Genomic DNA, 27,679 nt, shown 5'->3' on the forward strand with positions numbered 1-27,679 from the left:
AACGATATACAATTTTTGAGATGTAGTTACCCAGTATGGCTACAACGATATCCTCCTTAAGAATCTCTATGGAGCCTCGGGAGATGAAGTAGAGGCCAGTTAGGACATCTCCACGATGCTGCAGTGTGTCCCCAGGAGGAACATGTGTTGTCTTGAACTTCATGGACAGTGCCCGCAAACATCCAGGACTGGCACCTGTACAACAAAAACACATGTACATCTTGTAGTTCATTATTGACTAGAAATATAAAATGTTGAGATTATGTTACATTAACCACAATAATACTGCAGCCTCACCTGCATACAGTACAGTAGCTGTCATCATTTACCTAAACTTGCCAACCTTCCCCATTTCTGATGGCGACTCCCTATTTTGGACCCTAAAATAAAGCATTTTTTTCCAGTGAATTTTCTAACCCATTCTTATTTTCTAAGATCTGATGATTTCATCTGATAGAAGGGTTAAATGATGCAATCTGAAAGGGTTATTTGTCCCTGGGAATAATTACACACCTTTCTATGTTTTTAATTATGAGCATGGGTAATCTCCTCCATGGAAATTTCAAAAAGTTGGCAAGTATGCTTGCCATTGGAAAGTGGTGTCAAGTCTTATCATGATAACTAAAAGTTATACCCTTTTAAAAAATTGTGAGTAATAATAGCTGTTGATACAAAACAAATGTTTTTATTAGGAAGAGACTGTGCTTGTAAGATGTTGACTTTTGTGTTTATAGTTGGAAATTCTTGCCTCAATGTGAAGTTTTAGACAATTCTATTTACAGTAACATTGACCTTGACCTTTAGCCTACCATTCCTAATACCAGTAGGGTTGTTTTTCACGGTTAGGGCCACTCACATACAATGTCTGAGCTTTGTGTGATCATTTATTCTGAAGTTAGTTCTGGATATGAACATTCTAATTTTAGTAACGCTGACGTTACAGTCCTAAATTTCAAAGGGCTTTTCCTCTTTTCTATGACAACTAGAGTACCAAAATCGGAGCTTTTTGTGACCATTAACTTTGAAGAAAGGATATGAAAAGAAAATTCTCTTTCCTAGAACATGTGAGCATTATGAGATTATTTAATCTGATGTTAGTATTGAAAACAGGTAATTTGTCTTGTGAAATTCTATTTTTAGTACACTAACAGTGGCCTTGACCTTCAGCAGATCATGCCCAAAATCAATAGGAATTTCCTACTTTTTCATCTAGCAACCAACACACAAAATCTAAGCTTTAGTAAAAAAAAATCTTAGCTACTATCACGACAAGGACATTCTACTTTCAGTAAGTGACCGTGACCTCGACCTCAGATGAACAGCGTCAAAAATCAGTTGGGGATTCAAGACATGCATTCTACCTTTATTAACAGAGATCTTGACCTTGACCTTTGACAAATCAAGTCAAGAAAATAAAAAATAATTTGTCTTCCTATTATCTTCGGCCATTGAGATACCAAACTGAACCGTGTGCAATCGATTGTTATAAAGTAAGTAAAGCATCTCACACCATGTTACTACTATATCCCCCCAATTGTTTCCATGGATATAAAAACTTCAAATTGAATATGTAGAAGATGACTCATAATGTGCACAAATGCATATACAAAGGTAAGTACATCATGCCTTTAGTCTACACTCTGTCTCAAACTCCGGGTGATCTAATAGCCTAGAAGTTACGATGTAATAGCCATTAGTCAGGGTCTCTCTAATGACATATACAAAATGATGGAGCCATTCTTTCTCAGCCAATCATGCAATTTAGTGGTTTAGTATCCTAGGTCTACATCACACTGGGTCCTACATCAGGGACTTATATGTAGACTATGGACATCCTAAGGGCACTGGGTCCTACATCAGGGACTTATATGTAGACTATGGACATTTTAAGGGCACTGGGTGCTACATCAGGGACTTATATGTAGACTATGGACATCATAAGGGCACTGGGTCCTACATCAGGGACTTATATGTAGACTATGGACATCTTAAGGGCACTGGGTCCTACATCAGGGACTTGTAAGTTAAGACTAAGGATATTCGATGGAGACTGGGTCCTACATTAGGGACTTGTAAATTGACTAATGACATCCTATTAGGACACTGGGTCCTACATTAGGGACTTATAAGTAGACTAAGGACATCCCAAGGACACTTAATTGATCCAACATTAAGGACTTGTAAGTACACTAAGGACATCCTAAGGAGACAAAGTAGTTTATTTGCAAGATTGATGGCATTGTCAAGCCGAGTATATTTCAACTGTACACAAATCCCCTATATAGCTAGCATGTCATAAGCACTATTTCCCTGATAGCAATGTACATGTAGCAAGTTCTTATTTTATTATATTGATTTTAATTTGAGGTTTTTAATTGTAAAACCAATGTTAATATATGTGTTTTACTTACATACTTTTAGTATACATATTGAATACTCTCACCGATCATTGTATCACATCACAGTTTAACACAGTTCAGCCCTTATTACCTCCCTTGACGGAGCTCATGCTGTCCCACCTAACAGAAATCATGTGGCTACATACTTACTCTTTCTACGAAAGCAATCAGACTGAGGGTTAAATTTAATTTTGTCTCATCTTTGATATCCTGAATGTTATTTTTAGCAGAAAAGACTAAGAACATTGGAGACATTGAAAACCTGTTTTCCACACACTCACATCTGCACACCTAAACACACACAAACACACCCAAACACACACACATTTTTGTCAAAGTTCTAATCGTTCTTTTCCTTTAGAAAAATGAAAACTACACAGCACTTTAAGATATGAAATTATTGGTCCGAGCCTGGCAAGGATTTATTTTTTGTTATCAGATGTACATGTACATTAAGTATATACTGCAGATAATAGGAAATTCCCAAACAGGTTAATAAACCCTGTTATGAAGAATATTTGTCACCAAAGCTTAAACATATACCAGGTATTCAAATTGTCAGAAGAAAAAATTCTCTTTCATTTCGCAATTGAAGCAATTTAAGCTACAAGTCAGATCTCATAACTCTAGGTGTTATGGTTCTTTGGGTGAAGATTTTAGAATGTTATAACACATTTAACCTATGTGATCTTGCATATAGGTCAAGGTCATTTATTTGAACAAAACTGATAACAGGTCTATCTGGAAAACAACTGGCCAAATGATATTACTTCAGACCAATAGCTATAGTGGCTCATAAGAAGTTGTTGATACAAATTATTCATGTGAACTTGAAACGAAATCAAAATAACGCATTACAAGAAATCAGATAACCCTTCATTTCAGCAAAAATCATCTTGATAGTACATTTACTTATAAGTAATAATTGTCAAAAATGAAAACTGCCAATCAATGTTTACCTGTGGATGGTTATTTACAAGAGACACAAAAGAACTGATTTTTTTCTATTAAAACACCAGCAGTAATTGAAAACATATTTTGCGAACTTTCGAAAAACGCAAAAATGAAAGCTTGCAAAATGAATTTCAAATTACTATTTATGTGTAAAACAAACTTAGCATTTATTGTTCATACCAAACTGATGATTCTCATTCTGAAAGATTTTCTTCTGTTTTTAAAATGTACAGATGTGCAAGAAAATGTGGCGATGACGAAGGCAGACAGCGGACGGACACATCATTGCCATCACTATCATTTCACTTGGCCTTTTAACTCATTCAACCCTGAAGACACATTTGAACTCTTCCAATTCAAAAGTTGGCATAGTCCATTTTGAAATTTCAGGGGTGAACTGAGTTAAGCCAGGTGAAGTTATAAATATTGAATTCTAAACATACAACTATTTGAATGAGTTGGTTTCTTTGTCTATAAATGTGATACAACATGTTACATGCTTTGCCTACAGTGACCAAGTGTAAACTAAACCTTCAACAGTTACCTTCTCCTTAATGGCTGAAAATGGTCAATAATAAAGGGAGATGATTCTACACTTACATTTCAATGTTTTCTAAAAGTGACATGAAGGATTCTGTGAGTATAATCTAAAAATCTATACAATGACCATTTTCATTTTCTATCTACATGTAATGCAACATTTTACAAGAATAGTTGTTGGTGTGAAATTTAAAAAAAATGAGGTACAGGGATTTCTTTTATCTACATGTATACATTGCTAGTGAGTGGTGACTGGCTGTGTGAAGTTTGATTGTCCCGAGACTTGTGTCTATATTGATAATGCCTGGTTTATTACATGCCTACCCTGACGTGATCTAGACGGCGGGGACCGGACACCTTAAATCTAACTCACAGGTAACAACCACAAGTTTTCAGGAACACATATTCCTTCCTCTAAAACAATATTCAGCATTAAACGGTTAACCATAATGTATCTTAACTCCAAATATTTCTGACCTTTGATTGTTGAAAGTTACTTAGCTCACTGCTGATACAACTTTCCCGTAATGAAGATCGAATCTTATGTCAATTCCATTGAGGCTAGCGAAACATTCAGATAAATCGAATACTTGATACAGTGTATAGGAAAAAAATAAGAAAATATTTTCCTGTTATTGTTCCCGGAAAAATAAATATTTGTAGAGGACAAAGTGATATGTTACCATTTCACGCCAAGTATTATTGCAATAATCTACAAATTACAACAGCGTTATTCACAAACAAAAATTATCATATAAAACAGTGTTTTTCACAAATGTTTTTTTTTTTTTTTTTAATTTTCCCTAACAATTTTTTAACCACATGTAAACTTTCCCTCCCCACCCACACTCAAAGTAAGCATTTCTCCTCCCTAACTTCACTCAGATTAAACATTGTTTTCCATCTATATTTTCAGAAAGGTATATATGTTGCTGACCAGTGGTTGTATCTGGTCAGATTTAAGCCATGCTGGACAGGCTGGAAAGAATAATGTCCCCCTAGCATGCATCTCCCAAATCATACATAGTTACCTGACTCCGGAGCAAACAGCACTTTAAAAGTCAAAAACAATTTCTAAAATGTTTAAATAAAATTTCTAGTTCGTGGTCTTAAGAGTATCTTGGTATTCTGACTAAGATAAATCATATGAAAAAAACATATAACCTACATAAATAAACTTATCAAATGATACTCTACCTAGTGATACAAAACTAAACATTTTAATTGATTTACTAAATTTAAAAAAATGAAACAGAAATCATACCCAAATAGAAAACAAAAGTTAAGAAAATCTTAAACAGACAAAAACATGATAGAGAATTAACACTACATTGAAATCTGTCTAAAATTAAAATTGTTTCAGGTACATTAAATAAACAATAGAGATCTTGGTCACAATATCTCTATTAAAACCTGTCTGTTAAGGACAAAAGGTTGGGTCCTAGTAGAATTTTTAGTTTAGATTTTGCAAAATATTTTAGCTATAACCAAGTAACTGCCAACTGGTATTTTTGGCAAACATATTCTTCTTAAAATGTTCCAAAAAATAAAACCAACGATCATTATAAAAATAAAACTGATCATATTGAATTTTAAAAAAGACTCATCACTAAATGTTTTATGGGGAAAGAATTTATTTCTATCATTTCACACTTGCTGGCCTTGAAACAAGAACGTAATACCCCCCCAAAATATTCAAATGAATACAAAGACAGATGTTTGATGGTTGTGCTGTGGTCTACAAGTTTTGTTAAATATTTAAAGTAAAGCAACATCAATTAAACAAAGTTAAATTCTAATAGTACATCACTACTATGGTCCAGCTTATAGAGAATGTACTGAACATAGTCATACTGAAACCTCCTGCTCAACCATTGAACTCTTTAATGTCTCAACCAATCAGAGGTCAAAGTGGCCATCTTGAAGTTGAAAAATTAAAAGTAAGCCTTCTAATTAATGTTAAGTTTATTCCCTATGTATTTCTCCCACAAGGTATCAGTTACATGTACAACCCTGATTGACTCAACCCTGATTGACTGAGTCAATCAGAGGCCATAGTAGCCATCTTGATTCCCATAAATTAAAAGTTGTCCATTTGCTGTGAAGCTTTCCCCTATGGATCACTCCCAGAAAGTTTTATTGTGATCGGCCATAGAATTTTGGAAAATTTGTCTGTACATGCAGGGCGTGAAACGATCTTGTTGCTCTTTAAATTTCTGGCAATCCTTCTTGATTATTCTGAACTCCTTGTCAGCTTTGAGCAGATATTTAAAAAAATGATTGCTTGAAAATCTGACTTATCAACTATTGCAAAGCTGATGAAGTTTTGATGAAAATTTGCTGTAGATATTAGGCAAACAGAATTATATGTTCATTCTTTATGTCATAGAGACCATATTTACGATAACAATTTTTTAATACACTGTTCCATCAACAGCACATCGATCTAGCTGCAGTCATGGTTTGTTAACGCCATTCCAACTGTTAACAAAGAAATGAACGGCTTTATGAGTGGTAAAGTGCAGGTAAGTATGGGAATCAACAGTGACTCTTATCTTACCTTTAAAAGCTTGACAATTGTTGATCAATGTTTTATTCAAATGCAGGCAAATATCGGCCTGCAAACATTCTGGAAAACTTTTCAGTACCTGTTAGATGAAAAACAAAGTGTTCAATCCAAGTTAATTGCCTCTTGGCGTCTCATCAATATTTCTGGTAATAAGTCAATCTCCAGTATTGAGAATCAGGGCTCAAAGAGCAGTCTTACAATATATTGATATCTTAGACTAAATACTCTTTCATGTGCATGGGTTAAATCGGGAAATTCCAAAGTTTGCAAATAAAGTAAAGACATGGGGCTCCAGGTTAAATTTCTGTTTCTTTTATGCCTTGTACACAGCTGTATGAAAGAGCACTCTTCTCTCCATCCAATAATCATATTTAGCTCAGAAACCATGAGGAAAACAAACCAGTCAGCAAAATTGTGAATACCATAATTTATCGAACATAGTTTGGAAAAAGAAGTAATCATGCTATTCTGCTTTTTACAGCTTGCTGATTGGTTTAGTTTTCAATTTCAATTCAATTACGTTTAGTTTGCATTGAAATTTTAAATATTTCATGACAGGCACCAATAATTGTAATTTACTGCTGAATGAAAATGCAGTTTTGACTGTAGTAAAGCAGAAAAATAACATTATTTGAAATAATATACACAGTCAACCGCAAGCAGTGTTATATATCTTCCTGTGAATATGATAAACGTTTTTGAAAAAAGACTTTGCAGCGATATACTTGCAGTATTGATCAAGTATTACTTTTAAACCAGAAAGGGTTTCTAGCAGTTGAATTTGAAGATTCATTTTGCTGGGGGGAAAAAGGTGAAAAATAAGACTGTATGGAATACAGGTCTAATATAATCTAATATACGAGTGATAATCTTCTCCCTAACAAGAAAATAATTAGCAGTCAATACCAACCATGTTCATATCAATCCCGTTTGTATATGACCATGCATGCTGAAAGTACTCTTCAAGCCTCTGTCGGAGTGGGTTCGGAATCTGATGGAATCGGATGAATTCTTTGATTCGTAGCATCTGTGTATGGTATCTGGCTGTTCCACTGTATAATCTTTGAATTATTGCTGATACATTACCAAATATACTGGCATACATCAATGCTGTAATGAAGAGATTGGGTTCTCTGGTAAGATATATCAGGAATGAATTCTTGATAAATATCCACATTGTGAATATCACTGTCACCTGTATGTCATATAGGATCTAGCTACAGATGGGTCCAAACTTAGATTGAGATAATTCTTAAATGTGGTATTTATGAGCATAACAATGACAGTAGAGGAAGCAGTCAATAATGCTGAAATTGTCTCCCCTAATATCACAGCTATAGTGCTGCAACCACTTGTCTCCTCTTATATTAAAACTGCAGTTGTCTCCCCTTATACCAGAACTACAGTTGTTTCCTTGTATATCAAAACTGCAGTTGTCTCCCCTTACATCATACAGTGTATCTAAAGTTGTCTTCTCAACATCAGAGCTAGATGTCTCCCCTTACATCATACAGTGTAGCTACAGTTGTCTCCCCTTACATCATACAGTGTATCAACAGTTGTCCCCAGTATAACAGCACTCTTCCCTTGTACGAGAGCAAAAAATTGTCTCCCCTTATTCAAGACGTTTTAAATGTTATATACGAGAAATACAGTCGTCTCCCCTTTTTCAGAGCTACACTGGTCTACCCTTACATGAAAACAACAGTTGTCTCCCCTTAAACAATACCTTCTAAATTTGTATACTCTTATATATGAGATACAGTTGTATCCTTTTTTTTCAGAACTTACGTTGTCTCATCTTAAATCAAAGCTACAGTTGTCTCCCCTTATACTACAGTCAGATACTACGGTTGTCTCCCCTTATATCAATGTCAGATACTACAGTTGTCTCCCCTTATATAACAGTCCGATACTACAGTTGTTTCCCTTTATATCACAGTCAGATACTACAGTTGTTTCCCTTTATGTCACAGTCAGATACTACGGTTGTCTCCCCTTATATGACAGTCAGATACTACGGTTGTCTCCCCTTATATGAGTCAGATACTACAGTTGTTTCCCTTTATATCACAGTCAGATACTACAGTTGTTTCCCTTTATGTCACAGTCAGGTACTATGGTTGCCGTTACTCAGGCAGTACTTACATCCAATCAACATGATGAGGATGGAGAAGATCTTCTCAGAGTTTGTGTTTGGAGACACATTACCAAACCCCACACTGGTCAGACTGCTGAAGGTGAAGTATAGGGCAGTCACATATTTTGATTTTATGGTTGGTCCACCTGTTCCATTAACATATTGCTGATGAGTTTGTTCTGCTAGCTGGTCCAGCCAACCGATCTTTGGCGGAGGAAGGTGAGGTCTCTCAACATTACCAATGGCGTACCATATACAGGCTAGCCAATGGGCTATCAGTGCAAATGTTGCCATTAGCAACAACAACACAGCTGCACCATATTCCGAATATCTGTCCAATTTCCTAACTACTCTAACCAATCGGAGGAGACGAGCTGTTTTTAATAGTCCAATCAGTGTTGCTGTCTGTAATAAAAATATATTTGGTTATGAATTGCATGCATTATTCCAATATCATTGTAAATCAGTACAAAATATAAATTATACATCGTTACTGTTTAAAAGGTTCTAAATGTAAAACTGAAAATAGATTTTTTTCTGTTACCTGTCTGTCAGTGATCATTTGAAACCATCATAACCTGAACAACAGGCTGGTCAGCCATAACAGTCACTTGAATGAAATTGTGAATGACATAGCCATATTGTTTTAAAGTAGATATAACTTCAAATGAATAAAACATAAGTGGGTCAATGAAATGTCCTCCAATGTGGGGCATAGTGAACAAAGAAATGTTTCTCAAAATTTCGGCCTAAATCTACAAGCAAATTTCAGCTGAGATGCCACTTGAAGGATTTCCAGTAGGTTTTCATGCTCCTGAGCCCAGTTAAAGGGAACAGTCCCACCGTAATTATAAATCAGCTTCTAATCATTACGTATCTTTTTATGAAATAACGATGGTAAATGATTTAATCACCATACATTAATTTCAATCACATAATGTTTCATAGCTTTTTTTTTATCGACTCAAAAGATTTGCTTAAGTATTCCACTTCTGTAATGCATTAATGTATCATTAGGACTTATTTTAATTAATGGGTTTTCAAGTCAATGTTACTTTGGAGAAAATGACAAAAAATGCTGAAATACCTATAAAAAAACAACCTATATGTATACTTACGAATTTGAGCACTCATTAGGAATTCATTAGTGAATTTAATGGTTCATTATCAAATAAAACACTTTGAAGTCGGCATATTTGACTAAATTACCAATAGTAGAGATAAGAAAAATTGTTTGTAAACAAATATGTAGCCTGATGTTCATTCATTCACAGGACTATGGCCTTCATTCACATCTACATACAGCTATGTTCCTCAGATGGTTCTCCAGTTCTAAATCCAGTCTTATTTATTGTTACTTTACTTTCAAAGTGAGTTTTACAGAAAAGATGGCCTAAAAAAAGCACCATTATTAGAAATTCTTCAAAGAATGAATTCTTCAGATCTTATATCAAATGGTAGAAACAGATTTTAAAAACATTCATATTTAATATCATTGCACACAGGGTAAAAATATTGCATACTGAGAAAATCCCACTATTACGCTTTGGAGAAGGAAATTAAAGACAAATTAATTGCTGACATCTTTAACATTTAAATGTAATCATATCTCGGCCTTCCTCCTTAATTTGTTGGCCCCCCAGACCCCGCCCCCCCACCCCCGGACATGTATAAAGGAGGAGGAATCAGCACACATGCAGATCTGGTGACCAGGTTTGATATATAACATCTTTTCTCTTTGGTGATAATGTTATTTCTTAAAGAAGGATATAAACCAAACTCTCCTGATGAGCTTTACATATGCTTTGCATATTTTTTCTCATTGCTTTATCAGTCGTTAGACACACACACAAATATCACAAACAAAATCACAAATTACATTTGTGATTTCTCTTTCCTTTATGGAATTTTGTACAAAAAGTGTATAATCTATCAATTCATGAATCATGTTTTTTTATTCATCATAATTTCATTGAATAAACACTGATAGACCATACGCAGCTTAATATCGAAGATAATGGTGTTGGTTAAAATTCAGTTTGCATATTTACTCTGTTTTCAAATGCTCCACCTGGATGTTTTACAAAAAATTATCTTTGATATCAAAGATAATGGTGTTGGTAAGAAATTCAGTTTACATATTTACTCTGTTATCAAACGCTCCACCTGGATGTTTTACAAAAAATTATCTTTGATATACTCGTATAGATATCATTTCCTCAATTTTTAACAAATTTTACAGACTGAAATAATAAATTTTCCATTACTTGTTAGATTTCTTTAATTTGTTCATTCAGTAACACAAAAATAATATCTCATTACAAAATAATAAAATGTTATGTCTTCGTATGTTTATTGTAATAACATTATAATTTTTCTATAGTCAGTGGTCATTATTTATTTGAGTAATTTATTTGTGAGGTGCCACTCTGCGTTGTATCATTTAATTAAGTAATACCCACAATTTATAAACATGTACACCTTGACTGGTTAATTGTTGCAATACATGTATTATCTCATTGAACCCTGAAATTTCATAATAAACTATTCCAACCTTTGAGTTGGAGGATTTCAAGTGTGTATTCAGGGGTAAATGAGTTATACACTTATTTATTTTAATAATCAATTAATTAATTAATTAACACTACACATAACTAAAACACATGAGAAAATCAGTCAATACACCTGTGCTATATACTCACCTTAATATAGTGAAACCTGTCTAAATCAATCATTAAATACCTTTACAAACTAGACCCTTAGCTTCAAAGGCCACACTACAATGTAGGTGCAAGTATTTCTATGTAAGTTATAAAAAGTCTTTCAATATTAAAACGGTCCTCCATTTATTGAGCTAGACAGGTTTCACTGTAGTAAAAAGGAAATTGATAACACGTATTTCATTTGGTTAAAAAGAAACACTTTTTATAGCATCACAGTTGCCATATATATGTCCTTATTGTTTTATTGGGCCATGATAACTATACAAACAAGAAAACAATTCACAAGAACAGAACACAGCACTCGTGTCAGATTTACCCAGGGCTGGATACAGAAATAAAAACACAGTTGTTTTAGATAGGAATCAGGGAGTTAGCTCCCTTACTAGAAACTGTGTTGACTCTGTTGTTATACATGTATATAAATATGTATTCTAGTACACGTATACTTTTAAAAAGGTTGTGGACCTTATTGTTTGTTTATCGAAAATACAAGTGTAATATGTGCACTTAATTTGTGCAAGTACTAATTTTAAGAACTAAAAATGCTTGAACAAAACTTTTACATATCTAATTTGCGCAACACTTTTTCTCTCAAAAACAATGTCCAGCATGAAACCTTATACCACTCTCAGACAGTGATGGACCTATATATTTTACTAGTGACTTGTATAATCCACACACGAGAATTGTATACTTCTAACAAAGAGCCGTGAACCTTTACTACTCGTAAGGGTTTTTTGATAACCCACACAAGAGTTTTTTATCAGTACTTAGAGTGGTAGACATAAACACTACCTCCTAGTGTCCTACCTGTAAAGTACTTCCCCCTGGCATCATCAACTAAACACCAAATCGCTATCGTTTAAGCAAGTTGTTACAGTTCAACAGACAATACAGTATGAAATTGCTTTGCAGATATTTGAAATACATTTAAAAAAATACTTATTGAATGACTAATAAATCTCATTTCATTAAAAGCATCATCACTTTAAATCATACATGATGTCTTTTTTTCCAGATGAAAATCACCTCCAGGTTCAGTTATGGGGATACCTTGCTGATGGTCTATAATGATTTAATTGGCTAATAAATACAACAAAATATGTTTTCTTTGATCCTTAATTTCAATTATATCAAAAGCTCATTATAATGCCACTACTTCTCCTGCATACTGTTGGCACTATAAAGAGGTCTGGACTTGATATGTAAGTAGTAAGTTAGGTGACAGTGAAAGGAAGGGCAATATATAAAAGTTTCAACAGTGTCCATATTGTTGTATAAGACTATTATTTTTTAGTGATGGGTGTTTATTTTTAATTTTCGAATAACACTATTCATCTTAACTATCATGAAAAGAAGTAAATATAATTTTATGAAATGAGAGTACCACAACTATTTCTTTATCATTGGGTCCTGACTGTAAATCTTTAAATATAAACTATATTTTTTTATAACAATTATGAAACAAGTTTTTACAACTTATATTAATCACTCTTCACTCTTGTTGGCCCAGATGTTAGCGCAAGAGTGGGTCTTAATGAAAGAGAAAACCCACTGTAAATTTTTGGACATTTGAAAATTCTAATTTTTACATTATTTAATACGCTTCAAACAATTTATTTAAGTTGATTTGAGTTCATGCATGAACAATAACATATACATAAATATAATACTTTTTAAATTATATCAAATATACATTAACATTTGTCATCTATTTCCGAAGGAAATTATATATGAAAAAAAAAAAGAATATTTAAGATATACAAATAATAATTCCTCTACTCAGCCTTCACTTAAAGTCCTGTTTTTGTTTCATTCATTTATCGTTAGAAACATAAATTTGCAGGTTGATTTGAAAGTAAGGAGGTCTACACTGGTATCTAACTTATTTGTTGCCATACTGCAGTGTTTGTGGCTCCAAGTAATGAACCTAGAAAATATGCTGCCACAAAAATTGCACTGTACACAGTATCAAACATAATTAGAGAAAGCTAAATTTTCTCAAATTGTTCAATGTGATATTCAGAAATCATGCCCATGAAATGGTTGCTAGGTTTAAACTAAAACTTAAGATTTACTTTGTATTGGTGCTGATGATGGTGTGGAGATCTGTTTCTAGTAAAAGGATCACTTAAATGATCATGTTAAACATTGTTCTAACCTAGAAGATTGTGAGACAACTCAAAGAATAGGCGAAGTTTAAAATAGCATACAACCTATAGGCCAGGCTAACAAGATCTTGTAGCGCAGCTTAATGATGGAGTGGAGAACAATAATTTCAAAAAATACCCACCTCGTCCGTCTCCGATCCGAACAGTAGAAGGTCAAAGGGAATGGCCGCTACCACGTCTATAAGAAACCATCCTTTGAAATAATGCACAGCAATTTTGCCCGGATGACTGACCACCTCATCGTTTTTATTTACATATGTCGTCCTAAAGTTTATCAATATGTCAATTATAAACATGATATCAACGATCAAATCTATGATGGTCATTGGATTCTGGTACCGCACCTCAATACTTTTGTTACCATCAGTTTTCCGATTATTTTCTTCGCTCAGTAAGAACGCTGCCGCATAGGGCGTGAATATAGCCGTGTAAATAACAAGAAGGAGAATTATCCAATCCCATACGGCTTTAAACGGAGAATAATGAAGGATTGTGAGGCGATGGATTCTGGGTGACTGAAGCTTGTATTCTGGCAACACATCCGCCCCCAGAGACAATACCTGAAAAATAATGAAACAATTTTAAAAACATGGCTCTAATTGAAATTTGACTTTTTTTTTTTTTTTAAATCAATAGAATTTTTATTGTTATTTAGAAAATGATCAAAATCTGATTGCATTACTATTCAATCAAAATGTTTTTTGTTTTTTTCAAACGGTTCATTTACTGACCAATAGATATTTTCATTTTACGCTTTAGTTCAGAGTTTTCTTTAAAGAAAGGCTCAGATAATTATTATTATCTTATATTACAAACGGTTCTTTCACAGTTTGAATGGCATTGTAAATTTCCATGTTATATTCAAAACAATATCTTTAAGGTTACTGTAAAAATTCTCCTTTGGATTTTTTTTCACAATTGCAAAACAAGATTCACAACATATATAGAAATTAAAAGAAGGGACAAAATAACAGATGAAGCTTTTTTTGAAAAGGTCATTATTGAATATGGCCTGTATAGAAAAAAAAAAAAATATAATTAAAATCTGACTTACAGGTAACAGTATCAATAATAACCAAAAGAGCTTAGAATTAAAATTTTAAATACCATTTTAACTGATCATACTTTCACAATTTAATGAAATTAAAGTCTTAATGAGAATATATTTTAATGTATAAAACCAACTTGAATTCTTATTTATTTGAATTTATTTAAATATCATTGAATATTTTAAACAAATCTTGCAACTGTTTTTAAAAGAAATACATAACGGATATAGAAGACTTTACCCCACATGACTTCACTTGACAAGATAGACAAATACGTAGACAACAACACATACACAAGACCCTTCACTGCACCACAGGACAGACATAGCGCTATATGTGGCTATATATATATGGCACAGGAAAGCAGCCAGGAGGAGATAACTCATAATGTTCAGGGAGGGAAAATCACTTCACACACTTAATAGGACAGGGGAAATAACTTCCTACAGCATACGTAACAGAAGCAGATGTTTTAATTTCAATATTTATACACAGGGGAGATTATAAACTTCATACATTATACAGAAGGGGAAATAACTCTACACTGCAAATCACATACATTTTGTAAAATATAAGAAGGGAAGGGAGATAATTAAACACAATATTTTACAGGAAAAAGGAGGTTTTGTTCCACAATAATTTACTTGTAAAAGATTGCTTCTACTTCCTGGTCATAAGGGAGACAACTCCAGAATATATTGTGTTACTTGACTAACAGAATATCACCTAGAAAGGAAGGGGACATAACTCCATATGGATGACATCACATTCTAGCACAATTTAAGGAAAGTTACACCTATAAATTTGTTGCATACACATGTGTAATAACAAAGGGAGAAGAAACAGTTAATACAAGACAGCTGTAAGGAAAGGATCTTTGGTATACTCAGGGATAACGTCTCATACAATTTTTTCAACACAGAACCATCCCCTTGCAGAGGTCTTGATGGTTCCAATACTCTATGTATATACATGTAGTATCTGGCAATGTCATCGGTTGACAAAAATCCATAGAAAAGAACAGAAAATTTTCATTTCATAGATCAAAATAAATATAATTTCAATCACAGATCTAGACTACAAGGAGACATCATTTGTGACAAGGACCATCTTTGTATAGATTTGTACATGATATCAGTTTTATATAGGGTATGATACTAGATAGATACAGGTTATAGTACCCGTATAACAAACAGTCAGACTATCTCCACAATATTAGAGAATCCCTACAGTTAATGGTCTGGATTAACTTAGGAAACAAGTACCGCCAATTTTAAAATGTATTACTACCATTTGCAAAATTAAGCAACATTTTTTGAAGCCATTTTCTATGTAACAGCTGTAGAAAAAGACATGATGCAATACATTTTACAGAATTACTTTCGCTTGAAATAGGAGAACACTTCTATAACAATGAAAACGGAATGAATAAAACAAATAAACTAAAATTAAATGGGTCAAACTCGGGACCTACCCATGCCCAATTCAGCACTTTGTCAATGTTAATATCAAAGAATTTTAAATGCACAATAGATCAAAATGAAAGCTGTTTAAGTGTCTTATTTATGCAAAAGAGATAACTCAAAATAGAAAAAGAAGTTGAACTCTTCTTCGTATCTATAGGTTTCTGCAGTGGTACCCTTTACCTTAAGCTATATATGCTAAGGATGCCCCAAAATCAGTACTACATTTGTAGTTAGTTTCACTTCATCCTGGTAATGGTCAATGCTTGAAATAGATCAATTCAACATCATTTTGATATGTAAATGAGCTATAGAAGCTGTTACTCTTAGCACTTTATTACAAACAATTCTTAATCAAAACAATGGAGAGGTAATGCAATGAATTATGTAACAATCAAAAATATCTTCCAAATTGATACATAATTGAACATTTAAAATCTTCAGGATTTTAACCCTTTCACGACTGTGGACCATAATGGACTCATCCATATCAATGCATAGTAGAGTCTACTAAAGTTACATAGGGGTGAAAGGGTTAATAGTTTTTGAGTCTTGTTAAAATTTCTTTCTGTTACATAACACACGGAAAGAAGACATTTTTTTTATACAATGCCTTTTAAGAAATATGAATTTATTCTGATATTGGATATTATCTTACTCATGTTTGCAGAATATATACCAGTGGCATTATGAGCATATACAACTCTATATACACACCTACTCATGCAGCCTCTGTACCTCAATATAGATAACACTGTCATCTATATCAGCATCATCATCACCCAGCAGCAGCAGCAGCAGCAGCACATGCAGTGAAGTTTAACTTACATTCTTAATCAATTTATGTCTACAACTTCTTGACAGTAACTCATTTACCCCTGAAGACACATTTGAACTATTGCCATTCAAAAAGTTGGAATAGTTCATTATGAAATTTCAGGGGTTAATGAGCTAATTAACAATGATTAACTATGGCAATATTATCAGGAAGTAGATCAACTTCACCGCTTGATGAACTTTTGACCCAATCCTGCCATCTGTCAGTTTGTTTTTGTAAACTGATACATAGCAAACTAATTTACATATGTAAATATGATATCCATATACAATAATGATATTTAATTTTTAAAATTTGTTATAGATATATGACTCAAAACACTTCAAGTGAAGAGAATGAATGGCTTCAGCTCAATCCCAATACTGTTTTATTTTCCTCACAATTACCCACTCCAGTGAGTACATATCTTATTACAATCAGCCGCAGTTTCACAATACACTTGAATGGAATCTTTTATCGAGCATGTCACACATACATAAATCATTTTCTTAAGTGTTCTGTTCTCAAACAGTAAAAATAACTAGTATGTTCACATCATTAAGAAATGCTGTGTCCATGCCACTCTTTACCAGTATCTCTTATTCCGTTGGTAAAGATATCTGTATTTCTGCTAATGCAGATATTTATGATTGATTTTGTGGATCTAATTATTATCACAACAACCAATTACCACCAAGAATTAATAAATATACTTAAAACGAAAAAAATTATAATTGTTCTAATAAAGGTTGGGAAAAAATAGTAATTTTATATCTGAAACAGCATCAGTATCACTATAAGGTGCATATATCTTATTATGGCAAAGCTTGTGAACATCTGTATATATATAGATAGATATATGGTGCAGTGATATTTGTTTACCTCTGCTGCAGACGAACTCGTGAAACCGTCATGACATGAACCCTGTAAAGTTCCACGTTTGACAAAGGTCATGATACAATTACATGACAGCTAGTCTAAACTGGATCGAGATACATTAAAGATATGTCCCCTTGTCAACACCACAGAATTTTCCACCACACCATGCAAACGTGCACCTCACACCGCCCAATAATCAGCCTCATTTACCTCCTGGTCCATTGCACTGCAATGGTGTAATATATATATATACCAGCTAGGCCGTCCACCCCAGCCTCCTCAGCTGCGGTGAGACTGACTTCGACGACAAAGTTATTGGCCCATCTCTATAAATATTGACATCCTATGTCAACATTGTCACTGGCAAAGCCCTAATTTATTGTTCAATCAATTCAGAATCAGTCAGTGTACCATTTAAACGTATACCACAGTACCTAAGGACAGTACTAGCCATCATTGCCTTACTAAAACCAATCATCAGGTCCATGCCTGGCCATATCAACCATTTGGTTCACTTAAATATTGCATAAAACTTTATCTATAATGCATGCATGATCATCATTCTGTGAGCATTATGGAATGTAAATGTATATAGCATAGAGTATATTGCAAATCCTTCTACAGCAGCCTATCTGTCAGGCCTCTCTAGTATGATGACACACAAATGTAGTTCACAAAATGTGGTCTACAATGAGCCCATTTATTTGAGAAACCTGTCTTATAGATACCACAAAAATCAGAGAAACCTGTGTTTTTTAGAAACTTGTGTATAATGACATTTCAAAGAAACTTGTGTATACTGACATTTTAAGGAACCTGTGTATAGCGACATTACACAGAAACCTGTGTATAAAAACATCTCACAGAAACAGATGTATAATGACATTTCACAGAAACCTGTGTATATTTACATTTCACAGAAACCTGTGTATAATGGCATTTCATAGAACCCTGTGTATTAAGACATTTCACAGAACCTTGTGTATGACCACATAGTTTAAGGAAAGGCTTGTATAGGCTTAGAATGCCTGTTAGTAATTATTCTGATTGCACTCAAGATCTGTACAATGTAATATTCTTAAATGAAACCACACAGCTCTCAGAAACCTAGTTAAAAAGACCACTAGCAATGTTGGTCAAAGTTTATTCTAATATCAATCATCAATTACCATGACTATCTATTTGAATCTTTATCACCTTATAGCTCATGATGGTTTGAGAAACCCGATAATACAATTTTCAATATTGATGCAAACACCTGGAGCTTTTCCAAGCTCCGTTTCCAGAATTTCATATGCCAAGATATGATATCTGATTTTGTTTCAGCAGAGTTTCGGTTTAAATTCCAACTGCCAGAACCCCTTGATTTCCCACTTGTCTGCCTTGAGTTCAACATGAACCTTGCTTATACTAACCCATAGTACGTTAAATGTGCAAATACTGTTTCTTTTTTTTGTTAATAAACTCTCAAAGTAAGCTTAAAAATGGCCACATGTATGGTTTGATTACAGTCTTAACAAGAGTACAGGGGGCAGAACAATATACGCCCATCGAATGCCATATAGTGTTATATACTTTCTTACATTGAAATAAGATCTGCATCATTCTAAGAGTGGTTAGCTGATCATGACATGCTATAAACAAGAGGCCCAATGGGCCTGCATCGCTCACCTGGTATAAAACTCACACTTGTAACCTTAAAAGTGATCTAAAATAAAGCTACAGGCAAAATATCAGTATTTATGATTAAAATTCGTTCAAAAGACCCTGTTATTTTTTTTAAAAACATTTCACCCCTGTGATTGAAAGTCGAACAAAGTCATTATGTTGAACACATTGTATAGCCTTTCATCTCAGGATGCAACTTGCAAAGTATAAACATCCTGGGACCCATGGTTATTCATAAGAGGTTGTTTAAAGATTTTAAACAAATTTGACCCCTGTGACCTTGAATATAAGTCAAAGTCATTCACTTTAACAAACATAGTAGTCCTTGATCCCAGCATATGCTACTAACTAAATATCAACATCCTGAGCCTTTTGGTTATTCAGAACAAGTTGTTAAAATATTTTAAACATATTTGCTCCTTGTGACCTTGAATATGATTCAAGGTCATACATTTAAACAAACTTGGTAGCCCTTGATCCTAGTATGCTACTGACTAAATATCATCATCCAGGGCATTTTTAACATATTTGACCCCTGTGACCTTGAATATGGGTGAAGGTCATTTATTTGAACAAACTTTGTAGCCCTTCATCTTAGCATGCTATAGGCATTTTCGTTCTCAAACTTTGTAGGGCTCCTACCAACAAAGCTTTCAGCCAAATATCATGACTCTAGGCCTGTCCGTTCTTCAGAAGAAGTTGTTTAAAGGAAAAGTTGACGGACGAGGACGGACGGACGACGGACGGACGACGGTAGCCGCGCCACGGCATAAGCTCACTTGGCACTTCGTGCCAGGTGAGCTAAAAATTATGTGTCTCAGTTTTACAGGCTAGAGGTCAACAGTATGAATTATGAGGACTGGACTTAAATCTTTCAGACAAGAAAATCAGAAAAAGAAAGCCTTTTTGAAATTCAGTGCTTTCATTGAAAAAAGGTGACCAAAGGACCAAAGGTGAAAATAACACAATTCTTTGATAGCCAATGCTAACCATGGAAATATCTTCTATGGTCGCAATCGAGTGTCGTTGCAATCCCTCCAACGTCAAAACTGACACTGAAAATCTTTTGAAAGTTAAAACTTACAGTAGCATGTAAGCATGAACAAAAACGTGCATTATAACCTCCACCAAATTAAAAACTAGAATATTGTTTATCTTATCATGAATACAAAGTCTGTTTCAAACACAAACAGGAATTGAAAACTTATTTTGCGAGCTTTCAAAAGCGTCTGTTTCCTTTGTCAAGCAAAAAGGGTCTCGACTCTCAACCGCTGAAAACAACTTGCTAAGCCGACAGTGAGATTCAAATGTCAGATTAAATCATAAAGAAATTTCCCCAAATAGTACTCTAATGCTGCAAGCAGTCAGGGGGACGGGTATCATGTTTACTCATTCAGCCCCTTATCATGTTTTGTGGACATGCATAGCTTGATTAGAACAAACACTTTAACACAGACAAATATGGAACAACTTTGAACTTATAAACTATAACGAGATGAATAAATAACTCTTCCTTTACTGGTCATTAACAAAACTTTGAACTTTGTACATCATTGCAAATGCTAAACTAATTATCTTGATTAAGTTTAAAGCATTACTCAGGAAGATGAAGCACTATCACTGGTGACTTTGACTGCTAGCTGTAAGTCTTGCCATGGCCATACGTTGTGACTAAATGCTCTAAGTCTTGTCATGGACATACATTGTGACTAAATGCCCTGAGTCTTGCTATGCACCATATATTGTGATTAAATGCTCTGAGTCTTGCCATGGCAATACATTGTGACTAAATGCCCTGAGTCTTGCCATGGCCATATATTGTTACTAAATGCTCTGAGTCTTGCCATGGCCATACATTGTGACTACATTCTCTTGAGTCTTGCAATAGCCATACATTGTGACTAAATGCTCTGAGTCTTGCCATGACAATACATTGTGATTAAGTGCTCTGAGTCTTGCCATGGCCATATATTGTTACTAAATGCTTGGAGTCTTGCCATGTCAATACATTGTGACTAAATGCTCTGAGTCTTGCCATGTCCATATACTGTTACTAAATGCTATGAGTCTTGGCATGTCCACACATTGTGACTAAATGCTCTGAGTCTTGCCATGTCCATATATTGTTACTAAATGCTCGGAGACTTGCCATGGCAATACATATTAATTGTGACTAAATGCTCTGAGTCTTGCCATGACAATACATTGTGATTAAGTGCTCTGAGTCTTGCCATGGTCATACATTGTGACTAAATGGTTGGAGTCTTGCCATGTCAATACATTGTGACTAAATGCTCTGAGTCTTGCTATGGCTATACATTGTTACTAAATGAACTCATCAACATTGTATGACAAGAGATAAACAGTGCGCACACTATGAAATAAACAAAGTTGTGTACATCTGCTTAAAGATTTACTCAAGAGCACATGCATTATAAAACAACTGCTTTTAAAAACAAGAGTCAATCCCAATGTAACAGTCTTATTCACAAGTACTAGCTGGCTCACACCTGTCTAACAGTCTTAGTCACAAGTACCAGCTGGCTCACAACTGTCTTACAGTCTTAGTCACAAGTACCAGCTGGCTCACACCTTTCTAACAGTCTTAGTCACAAGTATATTACCAGGCTTACACCTGTCTTACAGTCTTAGTCACAAGTATCAGCTGGCTCACACCTGTCTTACAGTCTTAGTCACAAGTACAAGCGGTCTCACACCTGTCTAACAGTCTTAGTCACAAGTACTAGCTGGCTCACACCTGTCTAATAGTCTTAGTCACACTCACACCTGTCTAACAGTCTTGTTCACAAGTACTAGCTGGCGCACACCTGTCTAACAGTCTTAGTCACACTCACACCAGTCTAACAGTCTTGGTCACAAGTACTAGCTGGCTCACAACTGTCTAACAGTCTTAGTCACACTCACACCTGTCGAACAGTCTTGGTCACAAGTACTAGCTGGCTCACAACTGTCTAACAGTCTTAGTCACACTCACACCTGTCTAACAGTCTTGTTCACAAGTACTAGCTGGCGCACACCTGTCTAACAGTCTTAGTCACACTCACACCTGTCGAACAGTCTTGGTCACAAGTACTAGCTGGCTCACCCCTGTCTAACAGTCTTAGTCACACTCACACCTGTCGAACAGTCTTGGTCACAAGTACTAGCTGGCTCACCCCTGTCTAACAGTCTTAGTCACACTCCCACCTGTCTAACAGTCTTGGTCACAAGTACTAGCTGGCTCACAACTGTCTAACAGTCTTAGTCACACTCACACCTGTCTAACAGTCTTGGTCACAAGTACTAGCGGGCTCACACCTGTCTTACAGTCTTAGTCACAAGTACTAGCGGGCTCACACCTGTCTTACAGTCTTAGTCACAAGTACAAGCGGGCTCACACCTGTCTAACAGTCTTAGTCACAAGTACCAGCTGGCTCACACCTTTCTAAGTCTTAGTCACAAGTATTAACGGGCTTACACCTGTCTTACAGTCTTAGTCACAAGTACCAGCTGGCTCACACCTTTCTAACAGTCTTAGTCACAAGTATATTACCAGGCTTACACCTGTCTTACAGTCTTAGTCACAAGTATCAGCTGGCTCACACCTGTCTTACAGTCTTAGTCACAAGTACCAGCTGGCTCACACCTTTCTAAGTCTTAGTCACAAGTATTAACGGGCTTACACCTGTCTTACAGTCTTAGTCACAAGTACCAGCTGGCTCACACCTGTCTTACAGTCTTAGTCACAAGTACTAGCGGGCTGACACCTGGCTAACAGTCTAAGTCACAAGTACCAGCTGGCTCACACCTGTCTTACAGTCTTAGTCACAAGTACCAGCTGGCTCACACCTGTCCTACAGTCTTAGTCACAAGTACCAGCTGGCTCACACCTTTCTAACAGTCTTAGTCACAAGTATTACCGGGCTTACACCTGTCTTACAGTCTTAGTCACAAGTACCAGCTGGCTCACACCTGTCTTACAGTCTTAGTCCCAAGGACCAGCTGGCTCACACCTGTCTTACAGTCTTAGTCACAAGTACTAGCAGGCTCACACCTGTCTAATAGTCTTAGTCACAAGTACTAGCGGGCTCACACCTGTCTTTTAATCAACCTAAAAATACAGTCAACTCTTATGAAAAGACCACACTTTGGAAGTCCAAAAAAGGGTCTTTTAACACAGGGTCTCTTTCGACAGGTTAATTCACAATAAAATCACATGAACAGGTACCTTAAGGTGGTCTCTTAATACAAGTGGTCTCTATAAAGAGGTGGTCTCATTTAAACAGGTTTGATTGTACCTGGCTCAGACCTTTACTCAGTCTCAGTCACAAATACTCAGTTACAACTCTGAACATAGTATTATCAAGCAAAACTCTTGCACTTTGCATATATATAGTACATTACATCAGCTGAAGTTTATATATAGCAAAATTAGTCAACGAAATGAGATTTCCCAAACAATTTAAAATTATACCAGTCTAAAATTAGGCATGTAAAATTTAAGAATAAACTCACCACCAGAGAAAGGCCAGCTAGCGTCATGACTTGAGCGTGAATGTGTGAAGATTCTGTATCCCTGTCCAAATTATCACTACAACTGTAGCAGGACGGATGATACTTAATTAGCAGCTTTGTACTGCACAAAGTTACGAAACACTTCACGTTTTCTGTAATGTTCCTCTCAAAAGAAAACACCTGTGCATTTTTCGAATGTTTGAACAATATTCTTTTTTTCTTCTTAAATGACTGATCTATATTCCCCTTTAGGGGTCCCCTGAGATCAATATCAAGGACTAAGATAAAGAAAATCCAGATGGGAATATTTTTTTTATTTGGGAACGATTCCAGATTTATAACAAATGTTTGCAAACTTTTAAACCTCACCCCCAAAAATTTGTAGTGCCTGATGGAGAAAAACTAACAGCTAATTAAATAGGTATATAATTATTTAGCTTCGATAGAGAAAGCTTTTACGAGAGAAAAAAATACTTAAGTCTTCCAGAGGAGGATCAAATAGATAGGACATTGAAGTAAACATCCTCATACATGTGCTGACTTATGGGTCAGAAATAAGTCGCTGGAATACAATTAACGTCTTTGAGTTCATGGCAATAAGGTTTCACTTATTTCATCTTAGATCTTAACTGCATTTAAATAACAATAAAATAATACAAAATTACCTTCAGCTGTTTTTTGCTTTTTATTGTATATATGAAGAAAAAAAAAGATGCATCAACCTGCTCATATTCTTTAATTATCTGTTTGTAAATTAGAAATAGAAATGAAACCTTTTTTAATGGAAAGTTGAACAAGATAAAAATGTATGATTACCTCATGTCATGTTCCTTGTCCTGTGCATGTATTGATATGAAAGTGTATATTTCTAATGTCATATAGCATTTCTCTATAATGTCATGAGGTATATTTCTCTACTTTTATGATGCACATTAATATTCACCCCTGAAATTTCATAATGAACTATTCCAACCTTTGAATTGGAAGGGTTCAAACGTGTCTTCGGGGATGAATGAGTTAATTCCTTACATGAGGTTCATTCTTAAGCAGCATGAAAGTTAATCTTATGAATACATTGTCACTTAAGTATTGTTGTTTCAATTTCGAACATTTAGTAAATATGCTACCTTATTGTAACAAAAATCTCTGTCCATCTAAGTTCCACTCTGAGAAAACAGAAGCAATAGCTTGTCTGTTAACCCATTCACCCCTAAAGTCACATTTGAACCCTACCAAATCAAGGACTGGGCAAGTCCAGTTTAAATATGTAGGGGTGAATGAGTTAAAGGGAGATACCTCTTACACAAATCACAAGCATAATGTGTAAGTTAGTCTATATCCTTAAGGCATTGAATAGAGGCTGAGCAGAATTCGTCAGGGAGGGCTATACTTGTAAGTCATTTGTTCACAGAATCTCTTGTGTTGTACGTGTAACAAGCTTCCACCATAAAATGTTCCTGATAATACCCTTGATGCTACCTCGGATAGCCAGATATATCGCCTCAGATATGTAGTATAGACATTTATATCGGTCTTATCTGATGCTGAAACCTGCAGACCTCCCTACAGACCTCCGACACTACCATAAACTGGCAGTGCCAGCTTCATTTTGAGGTGAATAAAGTTGTCAAGACAGAATTAGTGCTAGAGGTTGCCAGGAAGCACTTAACAGACATTCTCACCTGAAGCAGTTACCTTAGATATTCTGACATTTTATTGGGTGTGAACACCTTTTCAAATCACCTACAAATACAATCCTCATATACAAGCCATACAACAAATTCACCACGGATAAAAACTACAAAGCATTTTCTTGGCCTCATCACAGATGTTTCCAATTTTTTTTTTTTTTTTTTGGACTGAGCTGATTTAGACATTTTATCACATTGCTGACAAACTTGTATTGTTCAATGTACTGATTTCAAAACAACTTTCTTCAAACATCAACACACTTATAATATTTCTTGCATACTGATTTTTTTATTTATGACATTTACGGTTTGTACTTTGAAAAAAAAACCAGTTTTAATTATTATTTTTGAATGAAATTAAATAGAATGTATATATAATTTCTTTGCCTTTCTTTTGGTTCAGACCTTTACACCCTTGAAACAGCTGGTCGAAGATGATTTCCACGAAAGATGATGGGGGAACTTAAAATGACTACTTTAAAGTGCAATCTCAATGAAATGTCAAAACCTGTCCAGGCCAGCATTGCAACCCTGAGTACCTGATAAAAATAATTCTGACAACAGCTTAAACTAGAGGTGCCTAAGAATAATTCATTACATCATCAAACTGAAGGCGAACCGTAAGTCTGAACTTGTTAGGAGTGAACGTCACATAAATGTCTGGGTCTAAACCCTCCAAGCTAGTTATCAATATCATCAAATGTCTATTGAAGCCAGAACCATAAAGTCCTGGTAAATTTAGTAGAAATTGTTTTGATCCAAAGCTTCTGGAAAAGATTGGAAAGTAAATCGGCTTACCAGTTGTCTAAGACATAATGTAACACAGGCACACTATAACTCCTTTGATGTTTTCATCGGTTACCATGGTTACAAAAAAGGTGATAAGGTAACTTGGCTACTTAAAGTTACCTTATCACCTTTTTTGTGCAAATATTTTTGTTCTGCAAACGAAATAAACAGCACTAAAATTGAACATGTAGCTTAGGTTTCAGAAGAATTTAATTACAAAAACTCAAGCTGATAGCATTTGAATTGGATTCAGAAATAATTAGATTTGTAACTCATGTAAATTTTGTTTCCAGAGATATCTAATAATGTTTTGATGATAAATTACACATTAACAGGATGAGGTTTAATATACCTGTATATTGTAAGCTTTTATATAATCTGTGTATTTCTAAATTACCTGCATACTACAAAAACACCTGTGATTAACCTATGAAATACTGCAGTACCTGTTATCAAAACCAAACCTTCTTTTCACTATCTTTTTATCCTTATCAAACCCAAATATTTTTTAACTAACATTTCAAAACCAAACATTCTTTTCACTAAATTTCCAAATGTAAATGAGAATTATATTTGGTATCTTTAAATGAAATATCATTTTCAATTACCTTTCAAAAGACAAACAGGTATATCAGCAACTGTAATTCAAACCCAAATATTCACTAACCTATGAAAACCAAGCATTTTTCAAAACAAACATAAATTCTATATTTTCTTTATTTTTGATCAAAGTCTCTGGCTCATTAAATAATTAGTTCATAAAACACCTCATATCAACCAATGATAGCTGAGGAACAACATTGTTTACCTGGAGATGATCCTCCGGTAGGTATGTTTCTTCATCTGTCACTGCAGAAGTCATCAACACCACATTTTTGGCATTCATATTTTTTCGATAAAATTCCAGGCCAAAACAAAGTTAAAACTGATCCAGAAATCCGTGAAAACAAATGACTTGTTTTAGAAATGTGTTCCAATTTTTATTGGATAAAGTGAATAGCTGTTCTTCACATGGTTCAAACAAATTTGCTTCAGGACATTATTCCACGATGAAAATTCCAACAAAACATTGCCACGTCTTCAAATAGTTACAAGTTTTGAATATGCGAGGGCATATTACGATAATGAATCTTGAGATATTTCACTGATAAATATCTGCATTTCTCATAATTGCAGTGAAAACAGGTAGTAATCGTTTCCTGTTGCTATTCTCCATCATTCCACAGCTTGAGCTCCACATTAAAATAAATTATAGTCATAAAACTGATATAGATCCTCAGATTCAAACGTTATAATACTTCAGGTCGAAGTC

At 34.7% G+C, this 27,679-nt stretch overlaps 1 protein-coding gene across 1 annotated transcript in view; it reads right to left on the minus strand.

Annotated features, from left to right (window-relative positions):
* The window catches only part of LOC110463718 (potassium voltage-gated channel subfamily H member 6-like), a 253,657-nt gene that overhangs the window by 11,811 nt on the left and 214,167 nt on the right, over nt 1-27,679 (minus strand). The window contains exons 8-12 of the mRNA XM_021518537.1: nt 13,619-14,056; nt 8,611-9,007; nt 7,373-7,572; nt 6,454-6,541; nt 31-195 (exon numbers count right to left, since the gene is read on the minus strand). Coding sequence (XP_021374212.1) covers nt 31-195; nt 6,454-6,541; nt 7,373-7,572; nt 8,611-9,007; nt 13,619-14,056 — 1,288 coding nt within the window. The remainder of the gene's footprint in view (nt 1-30; nt 196-6,453; nt 6,542-7,372; nt 7,573-8,610; nt 9,008-13,618; nt 14,057-27,679) is intronic.

Source organism: Mizuhopecten yessoensis, unplaced genomic scaffold (genome assembly GCF_002113885.1).
Source record: "Mizuhopecten yessoensis strain PY_sf001 unplaced genomic scaffold, ASM211388v2 scaffold10921, whole genome shotgun sequence".
NCBI lineage: Eukaryota > Metazoa > Mollusca > Bivalvia > Pectinida > Pectinidae > Mizuhopecten > Mizuhopecten yessoensis.